This window comes from Megalops cyprinoides, chromosome 9, assembly GCF_013368585.1.
Source record: "Megalops cyprinoides isolate fMegCyp1 chromosome 9, fMegCyp1.pri, whole genome shotgun sequence".
Lineage (NCBI taxonomy): Eukaryota > Metazoa > Chordata > Actinopteri > Elopiformes > Megalopidae > Megalops > Megalops cyprinoides.
The window spans coordinates 7710745-7731058 of record NC_050591.1 but is presented as its reverse complement, the minus strand read 5'-3'; the positions used below and the strand labels follow the sequence as shown (position 1 = coordinate 7731058).

The 20314-nt window shown below is 47.5% G+C and overlaps 1 protein-coding gene across 1 annotated transcript; it reads right to left on the bottom strand.

The window, feature by feature from the left end:
* Positions 1-4011: 4011 nt before the first annotated feature.
* On the bottom strand, positions 4012-16744 carry LOC118782915 (dapper homolog 1-like). Its single transcript, XM_036536538.1, has 4 exons — positions 16282-16744; positions 7488-7617; positions 6355-6483; positions 4012-5543 (listed from the first exon to the last, which is right to left on the bottom strand). The coding sequence occupies exons 1-4, from the start codon at positions 16528-16530 to the stop codon at positions 4195-4197; spliced, it is 1857 nt and encodes a 618-aa protein (XP_036392431.1). The 5' UTR covers positions 16531-16744; the 3' UTR covers positions 4012-4194.
* Positions 16745-20314: the final 3570 nt, after the last annotated feature.

Sequence of the window (20314 nt, the reverse complement as noted above, 5' to 3'; positions counted from 1 at the left end):
TATCCCTGCCCCGTCTCGAACTGTTGTACCATTTATATGTTGTATCACCAATTGAAAAATATCCTCCTTGTCAATGAATTCCTTCTTGGTTAATACTTTTAAATATTAAAATATTTTTTTCCATTTTATTGTTTGCTATGCACTGCAAAGCACCCTGTGCTAATTTATTGTGGGTGTACTTAATAAAATAACACAATAAGACAGCAAAGATTATAACTGTAACCTTTACAACTGTTATATTTTGACAAGTATAGACTACATTGTCGCAGTAGATCCATGTTTGTCATCCCACTGGCTGAGAGGAGTCTTGTCCCATTATTACCCACAGGGGGCAGTATATGGCTGATGAAAAAACTGTATTCCATGTGCGACATACAGCATACCTCAGAATTATACGAGCACAAAGTCCATGCATAATTCATATTTCATACTTCAATAAAGCTGAGGTGGGCTTATACTTATATTTATCTGTAGAAGAATACTGAATGGCCTACCAGCATTATTATGTATTGCTTTTTTTTAATAAAATTTAATTTTGTCATTGCCATTTCAGTTGAATGTCATGTTAGAAAATGTGTCTCCACCGAGTTACTTTGTTGATTTTCTTTCCACACTTGTATCAGCTGCACATGACCTGACTGACCTGCCTCAATGTCGCCCTTTTTATTTTGTCACACGCAGACCTACATTTTAAATGTGTACTGTGGTCCCTGTGGGAACAGGTTGGTGTGGGTGGGGAAGGGTATGTTCCCCCACTTGTGGGTGATATAAAGCAGTAATAAATGTAATAAATACTATCACAGCGTATGAATGCCTTGTACAGCCTGAACTCTGTGAGAGCTTGCGGGTAATGTTAAGGGTTTCTACGAGGTGAAGGACAGGGTGACCTGGTGTCCATGACTGTGTTGTGTATAATAAGAGAATTGTGCTGTTTGATTCCTTGGTCCCTGGCTTTGGAATGCCCTACCAAACCACCCTGGGGCTCCCAAATATACCTTGTCCTTTAATTATGCTCTTAAAATCCACTTCCATTTAACTTTTTAAACCAGCTTGACTGTGCCTTCTTTATCTGACATTTTTTTCAGGGGATTTTCTACCTTGTTAAATACCTGAATTGTTTTATATATTTATTCAGTGTTAGTTTTAACTTACCTGTAAAGCACTTTGATAATCTGGCTTAACATGAACAGTGCTGTTCAAACAAAATGTATATTTTTGACCCTGGGAAACGAAAATAACAAAACATGATTAAGGAAACTATGTGATTGTATGCATCAGGGTTAAAGTGAGTGTGCAGCCCTGGCTATAATTGGATTGATTACTGGTGTAATTTCAGTTTGACTGACAGCTGTGATCACGTGCGGCACCATGGTACTGTCTATCGGAAGTCTTTATATTGACCATTCCTCTGACCGGTGAAAGAGGAGGGAAAGGAGGAAAAGGGAGGGAAAGAGAGACAGAGGAAGAAGGCTTTTACATTGTAACTGTATTTGCTTTTACAGTACTATATTGTAAAGTCGTTCCAATAAAACATCTTTTGAATTTGAATCTGAATCTGTTAAAGAGAGAGATCAAATAAAGCATTTTGAATTGAATTGAAATGAATTGAGATACTAGAAATCTGATTGAGAAAGGGAGAGAAGGAGATGGTAGAGGTGGAAGAGGGCTAACAGGAAGAGAGGGAAGCTGAAGAGAGAAGGAGAGAGAGGGAGAGGTTGCATTTGCATGGTGGGGGTGGGGATTTGAGAAATGAAGGTAATGGCCCATCTCCCGAGAAGTGCTCAGGAAAGAACTGCAGGGCAGAGGGATCGGTCGGTCTGCACTGACAGGACTACCAAAGAAATGCAACAACATCATTTCCTCTCTTCTCCCTCTCCCTTTTCTCTCCTCCCCCATTCTCTCTACCTCTCCCCATCACCCCTCCCTCTTTCCCCTCTAATCAAAGCCAGATGTGGTGTCGGGTGGTTGGAGGGAGGGACCGAACAGTCCTTTCTCTCTGTTTCACTCGCTCTGCTCTCACTCCATTTCTGCGCGTGTTTATCTGGGTTTCTGGATTTCTTGGTTTTCGCTTAAACCCCTCTGCCCATCTCTCAACAGGAAATACTCTGGGCTCCTGGCCTGTGTAACAGCGTTCAGACGGAGAGGGGAGGGGGGTTAGGGGAGGGGGGGGTACAGAAGACTCTTTCTTCTCCAGGAGAGAGGCCACCCTGCCTCCTCTGCCTTCTCACAGCCGCGCGCCAGCGCAGTTGTGCTGCTCTGGCTGCGTTTGCGCAGCTGTCCATCCGGCTGCACAGGGCTCATGCAGGAGAGGGACAGAGTGAAGAAAGTGCTCTTCTGAACATCAAAAACATCATGTCGTACTCTCCCCTTTCACTGCCAGCCTCTCCTCTTTCCTGCCTCAATCCCGCTGTCCACATGAGCTTTAAATATACTGTGTGCAACTGTGTGTAATACACTGTGTGCATTTGTGTAAACATGTATGCGCAGACAGATATGACAGCCTTGCACAGGGTTAGATCTCTAGCGTTTAGTCTGCATTCAGCCCCTCCGTCTCATAGGAGGGGTAGAGCTATGCTTGTCCCCATCGCTGACCCTAGATCAGCTTAAGCTTTCTTTCACATAATGCTGGAGGCAGGCATTAGGGCTGTCTTAACTGCTCTTGGACGGTTTGCTGGTGGCCAAGAGTACCCAGAGCGTCTCAAAGGGCAATGTGGGAGGTCCTCTGAGCCTCGTTACGGCCCAGCTGGGATTAATTATCTCGTTAGCTCTCTGAGGGAGACCTGATTAAGTGTTTGCGTCAAAGTGCAGGATGGAGCTTGGAGGCCTCTCCTGACATGCCGAGCTGGCGCTGTGTGCCAGGATACAGGGACACGCTTCCCCTGCCCCAGTGAAGTATTTAACCTACATTTTCCATGCTGGAATGCTGCTGCAGCAGAGTGTGCACATTATGTTAAGCATGCATGTCACTGTACTGAAATGTAATGTACATTTCCCCAGATAACGCTGCCTGAAAAGCAAGCTGAATAAGTCATACACAGCGCTCCACGTCCTTCGTCTGCCTGCACCCTCTCTGCAGGTTTCCTCTTATTTCACCTGTCTGTGTGCCTGCGTTCCCACCCTCAGCCTCACTGCGACTTGCGTGTCTGATTGTTGTGAAACTGTGAGAATGGTGTCTGTGCTGCTGCTGAGCGCCCGTACTTCGGTCTGCTGCAGCAGTAAGCCCAGGGTTTATGCGCAGAAAGAGCGGTTTTACGAGCTGTGAATTCTCCACAGACAAGCCAATGACTTTCACGCCACCGAAGCCCCACTCTCGGTTTCTGTTAAGGAGCCTGTCTGCCTGAGCCCTCCCCCCGGCCACTACTTAACCCAGCTCAATTCACATGACCCAGGCAGCGTGAGGTATCCGCTCTTTATTTACGAACTACATTCAGTCACAAATACCAAGGCCACAGGCAGGTACGTACACAGATCTACAGGTGTGGCAGCAGCAGGTGAGCGAGCTGGGGTGGCCCGCTGCATGCTGGGCAAGAATGTTCTCTTTCTCCAGGGATTGGCAGTGTTACAGCACGCCAGGGCAGGGTTCCGACCACCTCCTCTCCTAAAGGACCTGAATACATTTATACTGAGGCAAAGGGTTCCCACTCACGTCACATTTATGTTTTGCATGACCTTTAAACAATGTTGCAATGGCAATTATGTTGAGGGACAGTAATGATTTTTGATGTAATGGTCATATTCACTGGAATTTGAGACACTTTGAAATGGAATTGTGGAAGTAAATATTTTCTAAAGCATTAAGGTACAAGCCAGTTTGTTACACTGACACTTACAACCTTGGTAGTAAATGACATCAAGTATCAAGAAAGTTGGAACAAAAAGACTGATTTTGTTCACTGCTGGTAGTGAACAAGGTAAGAACAAACATTCATATGATAAAATTTAGGCAATATTCCATGACTTTGTGAGGCAACTGGAATTTCCAAACATGACTTTTGCATGACTTTAGGGTAAAAGCATTTCTCAGGCAGTTCTGATAACCGTGGGAAACCAGAATGCAGAATTGCGAAGCTGCCGGTGAGAAGACGGGGAGTTCACGGTCCACATGGAGGTTCTTGTTCCACCTCTGGGGGGGATGGACCCCTGAACTCAGGATGGGAAGAGGAGGATGATGGGACTTGTGGGGGAGCATCCCTCTTAGACGGTGGTCATGACTTTGAGGGAGCCGGTGCGGAACCTCAGGATCTTCTTCTTGAGGGCATGGGATGCCTTGATCTTGACGAAGGCCTTGGGCTGGGCGGATCCACCAGTTGGCGTTGGGGGCGATGCTGGGGCCAGCTGAGGGGGCAGCTGCTGGGGCCACACCAACCCCCCGCTCTCATCCGAGTCGGTGGAGAGGGAGCTGGACCCGGGAGAGTCTACGTCACTCAGGCTGGACTCCGACTCTCCGGGGGCGGGGACAGCGTGGCCCTCGTGAGGCCTGAAGGCCGGTGCTGGACCCGGGCCCTCGGCACGGCGGTAGGCGTGCAGCGCCCCCTGGGGGTGGGGGTGGGGATAGGGTGGAGGGGCAGGCCGGGACTTTCGCGGGCGCCTGGAGGCCTGGTCTCCTGGTGGCTCTCCCTCGTCCTGGCTGAGCTCCAGAGTGGAGCGCCAGCGCCGACACCCCAGGCTGCCTGGCTGTGGCCGGCGGGGGCGAGCCTGGCCCCCCCGGCTCCCGTCCCGATCCACCGTGTTGTACTTGCGCTCGACCGCGCCCCGCTGGCCCAGCAAGCTGTTCTCTGACTGCGAGCGGCTGGCCCGCCGGCCAGGCTTCCTGGGGGTGGGGCTCTCCTCGCCCGCCCGGCACCTCCTCGGGGCAGCCCTGGACCTGGCGGGGACGCGCTCTGGGGAGTACGGAGTCCGATGGGGTTTGGATGGGGGTGGGGGGCGTTGCGTGGTGTGGGCGCGGACGGGAGCGCGGACGGGCTGGGCGGGGATGTACTGTGCGCTCACCAGCTGGTCGTCGGACGACGGGGAGTGGGGCGAGGGGCGGCCCTCGAAGTGCTGGGGCGAGTCGGCCTCGCTGCCGCTGGGGTCCGGGGCCCCGCGGGGGAAATCCAGGGAGGCCCCCCGGGGTGGGGAGTACACCGAAAGCAGGCGGTCCTCCGGGGGCAGGGTGATGCCACCGCACCGGTCCTCCTCCGCACCCCTGGGGGCCCACACCTGGACCTCCGGATTGGGTGACGCCTCCCTGCGGCACAGGCTGCTCTGCCGGGCCACGCCTCTGGACTCAGGCCCCAGCGTGGTGCGGGGCTTGCCGGGACGCGGGGCCAGGATCCGCCGCTGGATCAGGCCCAGGATGTAGCTCTCCACCCGCAGGGCCTGGTGGAAGTCTTCTGCCGTGTGCTCCCCCTCCTGGTACCCGGGGCCCCACGAGCTCGGCTCCTCCTCCCCCACCCCCTCCGCGATGCCCTCCAGTGGTGGGTAGGGGGCAGAGAAGGAGCGTGGCATTCCGGCGCGGGGCCCTGGCTCCAGCAGGCCGTCTCGCTTGGCCGCGAAGATGTCACCTGCGGAGAGAGGACGCAGATGCCATCACATGCTCGAGGCTGCGGGATGGAGGCGGCTGCGCAGAATAACAGGCGCAGCTGCAGACAGGCAGCAGGCGCATTCCGACAGCAACAGGCGGCTCCAGACACAACACACACAGCAGACGGGAGCGTTTACAGAGCCACAGAATCAGCCTTGGTCTGCAGCTCCACTGGGACGCACTCCCAAACCAAAACACGTAGTCTGAGGCCCGCCTGGCAAGCTGTACAACAGCTTCTTGTGTGTGTGTGTGTGTGTGTGTGTGTGGGATAGTATTTGTGTAGGTACACATGCGTGTGTATGTGTGTGTGAGTGTCTGTTTAAGTACACACGTGTGTGTGTGTGTGTGTGTGTGTGTGTGTGTATGTGTGTGTGTGTGTGTGTGTGTGTGTGTGTGTGCTTATGGGTGTGTGCGTTCCTGCATGTGTGTGTGTGCTACCCGGTATAGAAAGCTTTTCTCTCTTCCACTGGCTGAGCTGGGTATACACAGTGTGGCCTTGTCTCTGAGCAGACTAAGACATGTCTCATGACTAACCAGAGGGCCCTCTCTTAATCAGGCCAGGTCATCACTGCATGCCATCAGATGGCTAAATCTCAGCGGTGAGGCATTGCCCCTTTAACTGGACCAGCTTGGCTGGGACCGCAACATCTTAGCAGTATAACTCCTCCTGCCTAACTCCTATTTATGGCTATCTGTGATAACCTTGAGTCTGGCCTGCCAAGATTCAACCTCTCCCTGCGATTAGCATTGAGGGCCGAGTGCAAAATGGTGCCACGGGAATCAGGGCTTACCGACAGACTTGGGTCTCTCTCCGGAGTAGGTGCCCCACGAGTCCCCCGCGCAGGCAGGAGAGAGCTCCCCGCACACGGACGGGTCCGACATGCCCAGAAGGGACTGGCCCTCGCTCAGCTCGTAGAAGCCTGGGGACACGGAGGTGACGTTAATGCCTGACCACCCTCTCCAGCAACAGAGGCCTCACACCTATGAAACTTACATTTGTGTGTCTAAACTCACGAGTATAACGTTGCAAATCCCTTTGAACCAATATAAACCCGTTTATACAGCTCTTAACTATTTCATGCTGGTACGCCATGTTGTTTTTCAAATTCAAAGTTTGAAAAAGTCATAATGTGTCAAAAATTGTGTTTATGTTATTTCAAATAACGAAACTAATAACATTACAACAAATAGACACAGAGACATACAAGCCTTTAACGAATACAGTTAGAAGTTAAGGAGGAACAGTAAACTGCACTATACTGTACTCTGAGATAATTTCATTCTGAGAGTTATCCATGTGAAATGCGATCAATATTTCATGAAAAGGATGTCAATCATATGAAATACCATCTTTTACTAGCTGGTACTTATATGTGCCTGTAGCTAGTAAGCTAGTCCAAGCATGTTAATTCCATAAGAGGACACATCTATGCAAAATGTTCCACTTGGATGATTAATGACCGTATAAGAATGTATCCCATAAGCCCTTGTGTTCTGCATTTTCATCCTGCCCAGACCCCTGTCTCTACCACATCTCCATTCCCATGTGAGATGCTATCAACATTTCATGAAAGGGATGTCAGTCATATGAAATACCATCTTTTAATCTCTGTTTGTCATAGCCCATCATTTAATTAGCTTGTGTGTCATGAGTTTACAATTTTGATATATTTTGGCTGAAGTAAAGGCCAATGCAGTGTCTTTAGATCCACAGTCCTGCAGATTCTGTAGGGTCCTCCCTGAGTTATCGATCGCCAAGTGTCCTAAACATGTGGTCCTCATCAGTCATTGGAGGATCCAGCCAAACAAGCAGAGGACTGTTTCACACAAACACTAGAGGGCGCTGTAGATCTTCAGGATCAGGCTCGGTTTGGCAATAGGGTCAAAGGTCATGGGGAGGGAGGACAGAGCAGGGGTTTGGTACCTGAGCTGGACCTGCTGTCTCCCATGTCCCTGTGGGGCTCTGTGCAACTGGACTCCGAATCCACCCTCAGGTCCCCCACCAGCTGAGCCAGTGCTGCCATCAGCCCCCAGGGGGCGCACTGCAGGCTGTTCTGCAACACACACAGTTACAGAGACAGTCATATACTGCTGCTGCTGGATTCAATCAATAAGTGACGCCATGCTGCACTGTCAGCCATTCATTTATTGCTCTATTGCTCTTTAGCCTCCAATGCAAACACACATGGATGCACACATATACATGCATGCATCCATGCACACACACATGCACACACATAAAGACACTTGCATGCACGCACATTCATGCATACACATGCACATGTACACACATATGCATGCACACATAATACTGTAACTGACCCCGATGTGTGACTGTGTTTTACATTCCAAATAAGTCATTTGCATGCTTGCAAGGACAGGTGTCTTACAGGAGCCTAATTAAAGGATTATACAGAATTTTCTGAGGCGCAATATCATTATTTCTAATGGTAGACTGTTCATACTATGGCCAATAAATCATTCACCGAAAACATTAAAACTGCAACAACAATAAGACTCAGCATTTTGGTGAACACAACATAGTAATGGTGAAGTCATGGGATAAGCCAAACCTACACCTTTACACAGTGCAGAACCTACATCTAAACTACTCAGGGGTTAGCACAGAACAAGACAGGAGATCATAAGAGAACACAGATGAGGAATTCAAAAGACAGACATCAACCGTTCCAAGGACTAGCTGGAAAAAACCCGCTTTGATCACTGTCCAAGAGCCAGTCTGTTAGAGGGAGCTATATATAGTCTGTTTTGAGTATGCAATGAACACTAGTCCCTGTTTATACCGCCACTTTACTGTTTATCCAATTGATTCACGCTCAACTTGTGATGCGAATTAAGCTTTCGCTGCTGCTCTGGGTCGTTCGGCCCAAGGCGCGGCGGGGCGGAGGATTGGCTGCAGGGGGAGGGTGGGTCTCTGCCGCCGCGCGGCGGGAACCGTGCGCGACTCTGCACGTGCTCGGAACGCGCGGCCCGCTCACACGAGGCGCGCATGAACGCAACCAGCCGGGGCACGAGCTGGGAAACTAATGGCAGCTGAATAATTTAGGGCGGAACTGATTCCGAGCACCGAGGCCGCGATGCTCTTTTCATGTGTGCAAAGGCACAGAGAGGCACACCAGGGTAGCTGGGGGGGGGGTCGGGTGGGGAGTTGGGGGGGACGCCAGCGCCATGCGCCCAGGTTCAATCGCCCGGCCGGGCTCTGAGCATGGCAGCCTCCTGCTGTTTGACGTTTGAGATGAATGAGCGAAGCCTACTTAAAACTCAGTGCCTTATTCATAAAGCATTAATACCTTCTCTTTATAACGCCATGTTGTGAAGAGACTGTCCTAATAATATCACGACACTTCAGCAGTAAATGTTTGTTTTCCAACTGTCATTTCTGACACAGTTTCTCTGGCTTGAAAAAAGAAGCTGTTGGATAATTAAAGATGATATCATTACTTTTTTCAGACACACTTCTTTGTATATGAAGGAGGAAAAGAGGTATGAGAGAAAAGAATGGGGACGTCCAGCTTGGCTGACTTGCCCTAACACTGTGCTGGCTGCAGGAGCCTCACGGAAATTAGCTGAATGCTTGTGGCCTGGAATTTGGTGGAGTCTTATACTGGCTTTTTACATGAGGTGACTCAACAGAAAATCTCCCTGTCCGTTGCCCTTGGGGGAGGACAACTGCTGCCCCCAAACTGCCCCTTCTCCCCTCTCCCCTTCAGTGGAGGCGCCTCAACAAGAACATTTTCTGACATCACCAAGTAGGCCAGTGAGTCAGCCGACAGTAAGGGGAGGGGGAAACGTTAACGCCCTCCACCCTCACTCAGTGTCAACGGTGCTCTGGTACAGGATTGTTCAAGAGGAAAAGTCCCGCTCTATATGTTTCATGCTTGCTGGTCCCTACAAGAATTTCGAGAGGGAAAACATTCAACTAAGCATTCAATAATAGGCAATCATTTGCATGGTTGCCAAAACTATGTTTACCGTGTACTGCTAACAAGCAAAGGTCTTGTTTTGATTATCCACGTTTAATGACTGTGCTAGTTAACTAAGCAGTTATTTTAATAAGTTACATAGCTGATGACTGTAGCCAGCTAGCTAATTGTTATATTGCTTGGCAGCAAGCTATAACACAACTATCAGCTTAAAATAACTTAGTAGCTTGCTTCTTTGCTAGCTAAGAAGTTATTTTAACTTTGGCTTGAATGTATCAATAGGCAGCTACATAAGTATCCAGCTAGCTGTGTATTGTACCTAGCAAGCAAGTTGTTTTAAATCGCTAATTACAGCTAGGCAGCTAAATTGGCAAATAGGCTAGCAATAGTAGCTGATACTTCTGTGCTTCTGAATCTGGCAAGCTGTCCAGGCATGTTAATTCCATAAGAAGATGCATTTATGCAAAAATTATTCTTGGATGATTAATGAATGTGTAAAAATGTATCCCATAAGCCCTTGTGTCCCATAAGGTACAGACATTGGGTGCCCCCTAAAATAGGCATGGTCGGGACAGCCTGTCAGTAGCTGGTGAGAAGGGACCATCAGCGATGTCCAGGGAGGGGTATCAGGTTTGGGTCACCCCCACCTTCCACCACCACCCCCTAATTCTAAACTGAGGGGTTTCGCATTTTCATTCTGCACACATGCCACATCCCCGCCCCCCTGCCATCCGCTAGCTCATCCATCCTTCATCCCAGGTGTGGTGATTCACCCCACACAACAAAGACCTGGGGGGGGTTCTCAGGGCTGTTCTCTGAGCGGGGGGGGGGTGGTTCGCTGTAGCAGCCCATGCCGTAGGGAGCTCCAAAAGTAGGCCGCTGCTATGAGGAGGGGGGGCTTCTGATGAAGATGCAGCAGGAATCTGACAGCCTGCATAAAACAACACCTCGCCAGCAGCTCGATGACAGCCCGCGCTTCGCGCCCCGAGCTCGACGGAGGCCTCTGTTTCTGGCCGCCGCACCCACGGGACCCCCTCTGCCCGGCCTCTTTCGTCTCCCTGCCAAACTGGGCCGGCTGTGCGGAGTTACCCGGCTCTCAGATCACTGAGCCGGCCCAATTACTCACTCTAGCGTCGGGGAAACTCCCACCTCCCTCCGGGGAGAAATGGACGGAGGGCTGGATTACTGGCCAGGGCCAAAAGATTAGGCTAGGAGGATATATGGGGATATCTACCCTATGTACTGTCCACCCCCCAGGGGTCATCCCTGAGACTTATGAAAGAAAAGCTGAAACTGATCCAGGTTCAGTGCATGTGGGAAGAATCTGTGTATGCAGGGGTTTGGCGCACACTGCCTGCACTGAAATGAAACTGCCAAGAGACCACCCGTACCGCTGCTTTCAGAACTGGGGAGGGGGAGCTGAAGGTGACCAGGGTTCATTCCTGTGTTGAAGGCGGCAATAATCTGTCATTACAAGTTTTTTTACACTGTTTTTTTTTTTTTTACCAATGTAGAAAGCTGAAATATAGGTTAATTACAAAAGTAAACATAGAAATTACACCAAAGGTCCTTTTACATTCCCAGGCTTAAAAGTGCATCTGGGCTGCGATATGGACTGGCCAGGATCAGGCCAGGAGGGGTTCAACTTGAAACCATCACATGTCTGATCTGAAATATCTGAAAAGATTCACGAGAAAAAATTTACTCCCACCAGTCCCCTTTCCTCAGCTTCCACTCTGCCCTCTGTCATATGAAAATGGCCACAGGAGTCACATGACAAGGCCCTCTGGATGGGTTGACATGAGAGAACATCTTCCAAACACGACCGGCAGAGAACTGCCGCTGAACGCGACCGTCATGCAAACGTTCTTGACCATAACTAGACCTGAATGGTTTATGGTCAGCAGTGGGATTTGTACATCCCTTTTTCCAGAGCAGGTTACAGTGGTTGGTCCTCTGTTCCGATCAATGGACGTGGATCAGAACCACACTCTGCCGAAATGAAGTCAGCCTGTAAGCTTGTAAAGTAAACACAGTGACATCATGTTGTATCACTATGGAAACACAGTGGCTTGAGTCCTGAAGGAGTCTGGCAGTGGTAGCAGGACAGAAAGAGAGAAGGAGGGCGAGAGAGGAGGGAAAGCGAGAGAGAGAGAGAGAAAGAGAGAGAGGGAGAGGGAGTGTATGAGAGATGCACACAGCATCATAAATCAATCAATCTCAATCTGTGGCAGGGGTGCTGTTCTACAAAGTCAATCATTCAGCCTGCCAGCAGAGCAGACAAAGAGCTGCACTCGCACACATGCAAATCACACACACACACACACACACAAAAACATTCAGATTTGTTCAGTTGTGTACAGACACATACACACATTTGCGCACTCAAAACACACAAACACAGACCATATGGAACCCATCCCTTCAAAGACGCCAACAGCTTAGAGAGGCCGTTTCCGGCCCCGGGCAGGATTAATGAACAATTAAACCTTTTGTTGTAACAAATAATTAAACTGAGCATCCTTAGGCACACATTCTGTCTGCGGCATTATCACACGTTCTGTTCGAAACCCTAAACTCACAGCCTTGATTCTCACCGCCAGTGTTTGCAGGCAGCTACCGAGCCTGGCTCTGTGTAATTAGAGCAACACGATGACTGTTCCCTAAAGCTCTGTGATCTCTGAGCTGACAGCAGAGAGTCCAGAGGGAGGCTGGATACCCCCCCCCCCCCGACCCCCAACACCCCCCCCCCCCCCCCCCCGAGGAGCACACACGACCGGCACTCCGCGGTGTTTACACAGCACAGCGAGGCGTGAAGCTCCGGCAGGCAGCTGGGTCTTCCACAGTCACACCTATACACCTACACCTACACACACACACAACCAAACACACATATACACCTACACCTACACACACACACACACAACCAAACACACATATACACCTACACACACACACACACACACATACACACAACCAAACACACATATACACCTACACACACATACACACAACCAAACACACATATACACCTACACACACACACACACACACAAACACACATATACACCTACACACACACACACACACACACACACACGCACAAACACACATATACACCTACACACACACATACACACAACCAAACACACATATACACCTACACACACATACACACAACCAAACACACAAATACACCTACACACACACATACACACAACCAAACACACATATACACCTACACACACATACACACAACCAAACACACATATACAACTACACACAGATACACACAACCAAACACACATATACACCTACACACACATACACACAACCAAACACACAAATACACCTACACACAAACATGCACACACATATACAAACACACATATACATACACACAAACACATATACATATACACCTACAAGCACATGCCGATTCACATATGCATGCATACATACACACATGCGCATACAAAGAAATACGCATATACAATCATGCACACACAAACATACACATACATACACACAGCCACATACAAACAAAGACATATATACACCTACACACATACACATCTAAACACACACACACACACACACACATATATATATATATATATATATATATATATATATATATATATATATATATATATATATATATATATGTATATATATATATATATACACACAAACACATACAGTATACAGACACACCTGCACATACAAACATATACACACATATACTGTGAATACATGCACATATATGTCTACACATACGCATACACAAACACACACACATGCATACACCTACATACAGACACAAACATAAACACATATATACATGAGTACACACAAAAAGACACACACTAACTTATGTCCACTGTGTCCAGCTCTCTCTGTATCACACACACACTACAGATCCAGTTCACAGACACACACTAACCTGGTGCCAGACACAGAAGCCTGCACAGGCACAAAAACACATCCATACTCAAAGATCAAAGAACAGAGTTAAAGCGCTCAACCAATTCACACTCACTCTCTCCCTCTCTCAAGCACATAGACATACACGGTCTCTGTCTCAAACAAAACACACACTTTCTGCATCTCTCTTTATTCCTTCCTCACACACACAAAACACACGCACCCTCCCTCTTTCTCTCAAATACACACACATGCACTCACACACTCTCTCACACACCCACATACATTCTGTCCTTTCCTCTCAAACACATACATACACACAAGCACACTGCCTCTCTCTCAAACAAACACCCCCCCACACACTCTTTTTTGTGTAACACACACACACACACTCACTCACTCTCTTTCTGTTCTGTAACACACACTCTGCCTCTCTTTCTTAAATACACACTATCTGCCTCTCTCTGAGACGCACACACGCTCTCTACCTCTCTTTTTCTTAAACACCCTGCTTCTCTCTCAGGCACACGCACGGTGTGGGGTCTCAGCACACACACACTCTGAGGGTGTGGTGCTTTCCCAGCTGCTGCCTGTCCCTGGACGTCCGTCAGCACCGTCGCCTCATGAGCAAACTGCGAGAGCGCTGTCACAGGACCCCGTGAGCAGAGGGACAGCCACTCCGGGAGGGTGGCATGGGCCAGAGAGACCTCTTCCCAACCTCCTCTTCTCCCCTTTACCTGTGGGACCCCCCACCTTCTAGCCCTCTCTCTCCGCAGAGAAATGCCACTGGCTCTGATTGAAATGGTGATGAAACACGATTACTGCAGACTAGTCCTGATCCCTCTCCCAGCCTGTAGAGGGGCTGCCAGCTCCCCCTCCCCTAACGCCAGTCCATGCTCAACCGCACACACTGACGCCAGCATTAACGCATTCCTGGGAGACGGTTCATTGAAACGTGCTTTGCAATCGAAGGCGCACATAGCATTGGGATGTGTATGAGTTCATGAAATAAAAGGGATTTTAAAAATAGTTATTGATCGAATTCCCCAGCTTCATTACTTAATGAATCCTCAAGATCGCTGCTGCATGCTGAAATGACCCCGAGTAAACCCAGGGCAAATATCCATCACTCTATTGACAGATCCTTCAATGAGCTCTTAGCTCACGTCCTTATAAAAAAGCGTTGTCCTAGCGAATCTACAATGCGCGCGTTACACTTGGGAAAAAGAACCCACGTTGATCGCAGAATCGTTTCCCAGCGCTGAGGGATACTTGGTGACGTATTCGCGTGTGGTTTCAAACTGAACGACACACGCACGGTGCCCCCAACGCGCTGCTTGAGTGGACTGGCGCTCATTGGTATTCAACTCCACCCGCGGCCATTGTGTGCACCGCGGCGGAGACAGACGCTTGGGGGGGGAGACGGAGGAGAAAAGGGGTTGCTTATTTAATTTCGCTCAACCCTTACAACAGCCTCTCCATTGAAAACGGGGGCCCGAGTGCGAGAGAAGAGTCCCGTCTTCTTACAGACCGCCGGTCGAGCAAAGAGAAAGGGTGTCTTAATACTACTCAAAACCATACATGTCGAAATGTTCAAAATCTAAGGACATGGATATTAAAAAGTGAATCAAACTCACTGTGGTTGAGTTTATGGATAGGGCAAGTGGCGTTGTAAAAAAATATCAAACACAAACAGCACTCTGTAGAATTCTTTCTCCTCCTCACTAGACGTTAGTTTAATATTTCAGTAAAGGTATGGCTTCTAGTCCAAGAGACATCAGTGAGCCTGTCTAGCAATAAATTTGGTGCCCCGTGCTCGCGCCTCCACGATCCCCATGTGAACCCATTTTCCAAGATTTATAACCACAGGCTACACAACTAAAGGACGATAAAGAGTGAATCTGTTCGATGATCAAGGGCACCGAACACTTTGATATCATCTGAGCCTGTATTATGAAATACTGGGACACAGCGAACCATTGAGCAACACTACCCACACCAGAACTTGGCTGATGAATTAATCATTGTTTTTCTTTTCGTGGCGAAAACAGGCGCGAGAAGAATATTTTTCTAAAAGAATGTCTAAATTCGACTGATAGGACCAGGCACCATCACGTTCAATTAACAACAGAACTAATAGCAATTATCACAATTTTAGAATCATGTTTGTAAGCAGCCCGTACGCGAGTTTTATAACTTTGCCAGAAAATGCATGGTCTTGTTTTCTAGAGGAAAACTGTGAGTAGTACCGCGACGCAATAAGAGAATGAACTGACGTACGGAGGAACAATGGAACGGTGCGATGTTAATGGTATGGAGACGGGGAGTGCTCCACCCCCCCCCCCCCCCTCTTTTACTACCCGCAGCACATAAATCACAACCCGTAACACCGACACGATCGGATCCCAGCGTAGACAAAGGGATCATTAATCAGATGAAGTTATTTCGGCTGAAGATAAGGGGGATCTTTCCGCCTCGGCGTCACTGGACAATAGGGTACCACTGCCAAATCCCCGTGTTTGCCCTTAAATGGTCACGGTTGGACCAGGGGCGGCCGCGACACCTTTTCTGGTCTCTGCAGTAAAAAATAAGCACACTCGCTTAGATTAGCAGAAATGAGAGTTTATCAAGGGTTAAGCGCGTTATATATGCAGGTTGGTGTATCGCCAAGTTGAATACACTGCATGAAGTGCAAGTAAAACGGCAAATGCTCTCCCTCACCTTTATTTCTCTTTCACCCGTGAAGCTACACAAGACTTCATGCCTTGTTACTACGCTCTCGGGCAAATTCACATAAAACGTGAAACACATTGTTTTAATGTTGCCACCGTTCAAACGTGTTCTTACCAGCTGGCGTCTCAAAGTCAAGTCGTCTTGCGCTCGGCTGTGGCCCGGGGGGGTGGAGCGGGGTGGCTGGAGGTCACCCCAGGCGGGATGCCCCGGGACGGTGTCCCCGAGGGACAAGGCGCTGAGAACCAGGCACTCCTGCCTCTGTTTGAGTAACTCCAGCTCGCAGAGTCCGGCCAGACTCGCCTCCAGGCGCTCCTTGTTCCGGCTGCGCTCAGCCGTCATCGGGAAAGAGAACGCGCGGTGCATGGCTCTCCCCTCCTTGCTCCCTCTTTTGAAACAAACCCCCGCTCCGTCAGACTTTACTCCACTTTATATTACAATCTGATCCAAAAATACCTTTTATTCTTCTTTTACTTTTTCAGCCCGAATTTGGACTTCGATGTTATCACAGTGCCATTCATTGAAGTACGCGCATTTTGCTGTAAACCTTTTTCAGAATAACGGTACAGCTGTGGTTGTCCAAACATTGCGACTCCTCTCCCCATCCCTCGCTCTCGCTCTCTCTCTCTCTCTCTCTCTTTCTCTCTCTCCTTACTGCTGTTAGTTTTCCATTTCGCAGCTGTCAACTACTCATTACTGTATGCCGCCATTCTCCTCACCCTATTGGCTGTCCAGCCCCAGACGCGATGAATATGTATGAATATGTATTACATCGTCCGCCCTCTGCGATGTATGTCTGCTTCAATTGGGCCGCTGGTGGCCGTGAGCGCGTGGGATCTGCGCGAGGTTTCAGCCTGCAGCTGCCCCACCCCTTCCACATTTATGAGCCTGGTTTAAATTTCGCTCAAAGATGACATCACTTAATGAAATCACGCTCTGAATGAAAGTGCAACTAATGAATGAGATGACAGCGTCGGAAGGGGGGTACAGCCGCGATGTTTTTCGTTACGGCTTGATCCAAGCGTCTTAGTAAATCGGGTTTTAATCAACGGCTACGAGTTATTGATATGTGGATATCTTAAAACAATGCGGAGGATTAATTAGATGCTTTTCCATTTCTGCAGTTGTGTAAACATCATTTTTACGTACATAAATGTTTGCCATTTTCCGTTTGCCCGAGTAGTCTCGGTCCGTAGAAGCCACTGCTTGCTTGTAACGCGTCCGCGATTCCATTCAAGATTTATGAAATTCTAAAACTATTCTGTGCCTTTACAGTCTCTCTTCCATGGCGAAGGGATGCATGAAAAAAGCAGTTCACAAATACTACAATGTAAACAATATTTGATAAATCAGGAGATTTTGTCATGTTATACTGGAAGAAGTGCGAGAGCTACCTTGCCGTTTCACAGGCTGAAGTCCCCGACCAATAAAAAAAACCTGCAGCTCGTCATAAAGTTCAGGAACACTCAGCCACCTTTTGTTGGTTAAAAATGTTTTTATCGCGTTTCGACTTCGTCAGGGTGAAACGGTCTTTTTGACAAGTCTTGGCGTAGTAGTATTAAATAGAAAATACGTTCATTTTAATGAAACTCTTTTGGTTTAAACATTCTGTTAATGACAGCTGTGCAAAGCATGAAATTACAATCTGTGGTGTGGAGGTCAGAAACGCCAAAATTGAAGTATTGTAGAGAATTAGTAGATAAGAACCTAAAGATGATCCTCAAATTTCAAATTAAAAACCTTTTCGAAAAAGTTAACATCGCTCAAATTGTTTTAAATTGAATATTCATGTTGGCGAACCGCAAAACAATCGGCATGGTGACAAGGACCAGGTAAATGCTAAATCTATAGGCTACTCCTCTCAGTCTTTGAGTGAACAAGATTAATTAACAGTGTATACAGTGTTTGTACCTAATTGTGTAAAACAAAGGTATAAACAGAATGCAATTATACATAACGGAAAAGACTGAAAAACAGCTACAACGTGTCTTAACTATGATGATACAGAATTCTCAAAATCAGTTGGTAGCTCGTTTTACAAGTACACCATATCCTGCTGGTGGTGGAATAACGTACCTACCAGGACAGCCACATCTTTTTCCATCTGCCACCCTTAGAGGCCTGCCCCTCAGTTCAGTCTTCTTAAATCTGGTACAACTGACCTGAAGGACGTTTATCTGTCATATGTTGCTGTAGCTATAATTATCCTTTGAAAATTGGAGTTAGACACGGATTTGTGTTGTAACTGGATGAGATACGGGTGAAGGTAAGTATACTCGTAACAGTAGAACTGCAATTTCTGGGTATTACTTTCTAATCAAAATGTGCTTGTTGTGTTTTAATAGACCCCGAAATAGCTGTAATTTCGGACTAAACCATAGTTTTTTGTTTTAATAATCTTGGAATTGTCTGTGATTCCCACTCACCCCCGCCCCCAGGGTGAAACCTACATTCTAGTTCGGACCATAAATACAAACATGTCAAGATGCCCCTCGTGTGTTACCATTTTTCTGAACAAGAGAACACTGAAGATTAATATTTTATATACCCGCTTATTTGAGCTCAAAGAACGTGCTATGTTGTGAGTGTTTAAATACTTCATATACAACGTGGGACTGCTCCTGTCAGTTAATCGTACACTTTTCAGTGATGTAAGGGCGCCCTCTGACGGTGTCTTTGAATTAGGACATCTTGGCAACAAATACGTATAATTAAATGCCAGACATGCCTGATATGTACCTGTTAACTGTCCACTCGTAAAATTGTTAGGGAGCCAGAGAAATCGACAACAAAGCATTATGGAATATTTCTCTAGCTGGGGACCACAGGATCACTGCGACACATACTACTACCAATACTCTTATACTAATATACTAATACTAATATTATAATTACTGATGTTTTAAAGACGGTCATATCAGAGCAGTTTATTACACACACAGTACAATATCAAACAGCCTTTTCTGAAAGGCACTAATTTTAATAAACTGTGCAGTGCACAAGCTATGCCTGGCATCACTAATTGCCATAGTATATGGATTGGCATACCTATTGGGCCACAGTGAACACAACAGACCCTCCGGCTGACGTAGAGATCAGTGAATCTGTGCAGACTTTGGCAGCATGTCAACTACAGACACAACCAAGTTGTCCAACATGGGGTTTTTCCCTGAGCTTTCAGTGTCTGACAACATCTCACTTTGAAACACTCAAATAGGATAGAGCTGCCTGCTCCTGTTCCAGGCAGTTGGAGAGATGCCTTTCAAACAGCAGCTAATTGATGCCTGCAACACATGATTCAAGTTCCCATTTGATCAATGGCCCCAATCAAGTAAGCAAAACAGAATCCTGTGTGTGTGCAGTTCTCATGACTGGAGTTGGGAGCCACAGCTAGAACATGGCAGGTTATTAGCTTCTACAAAGATGTTTGCACGGGCAGCTGATGCTAAATTATTTTTCCAAATTAATTGCTGAAACAGCAATGTTGCCTTTAAATGCTAGAGGTGGCAGCATCCTTGGTTATGATGCACCTTCTGCCTACTAATTCACACACATATGGCAAGCTGCTCTGTTGCGCAGAGGTATACTTATTTGAGCACTTAAATTAATACAGCACCAGTGCTGACACAAGATTTATGGCACCTTGGAGTCACAGTCATTAATGCATATGCTGCACAAATTCCACAGGAAGGAAATGGGAAAAAGAGAACTCAGGAAAATCAACAGCAATCCTGTCGATTCACTAGTTCTTTTCATGTCTTCAGTCTCAAAAATGATTAAATCTGATATTTAATCCAATTATGTAAACGGTTTATCTGGTCATTTATATGAATTGCTCACCCACAGTGATATTTTACAATAAGGTGTATAATGATTCTGTGCCGTTGTGTTGATAAAGGCGGCAGTGTAGCATAGTGGTTAAGGAGCAGGACTCGTAACTGAAAGGTTGCCGGTTCGATAGTAAATGGTTTGTATCAAAAAGACAATAGTATGGTTCTTCTCTCACAGAACTACATGTACTACATTGGTGTTACCAGAAAACATGCAGAGAATTTAAATCACAGATCCTGATTTTCTTAGTTGCGCAGAAGTAGAGTAATGTATTTTGTCACCGCCCAGTGGTCAGTAGAGGTATTGCACACGAGCAGTG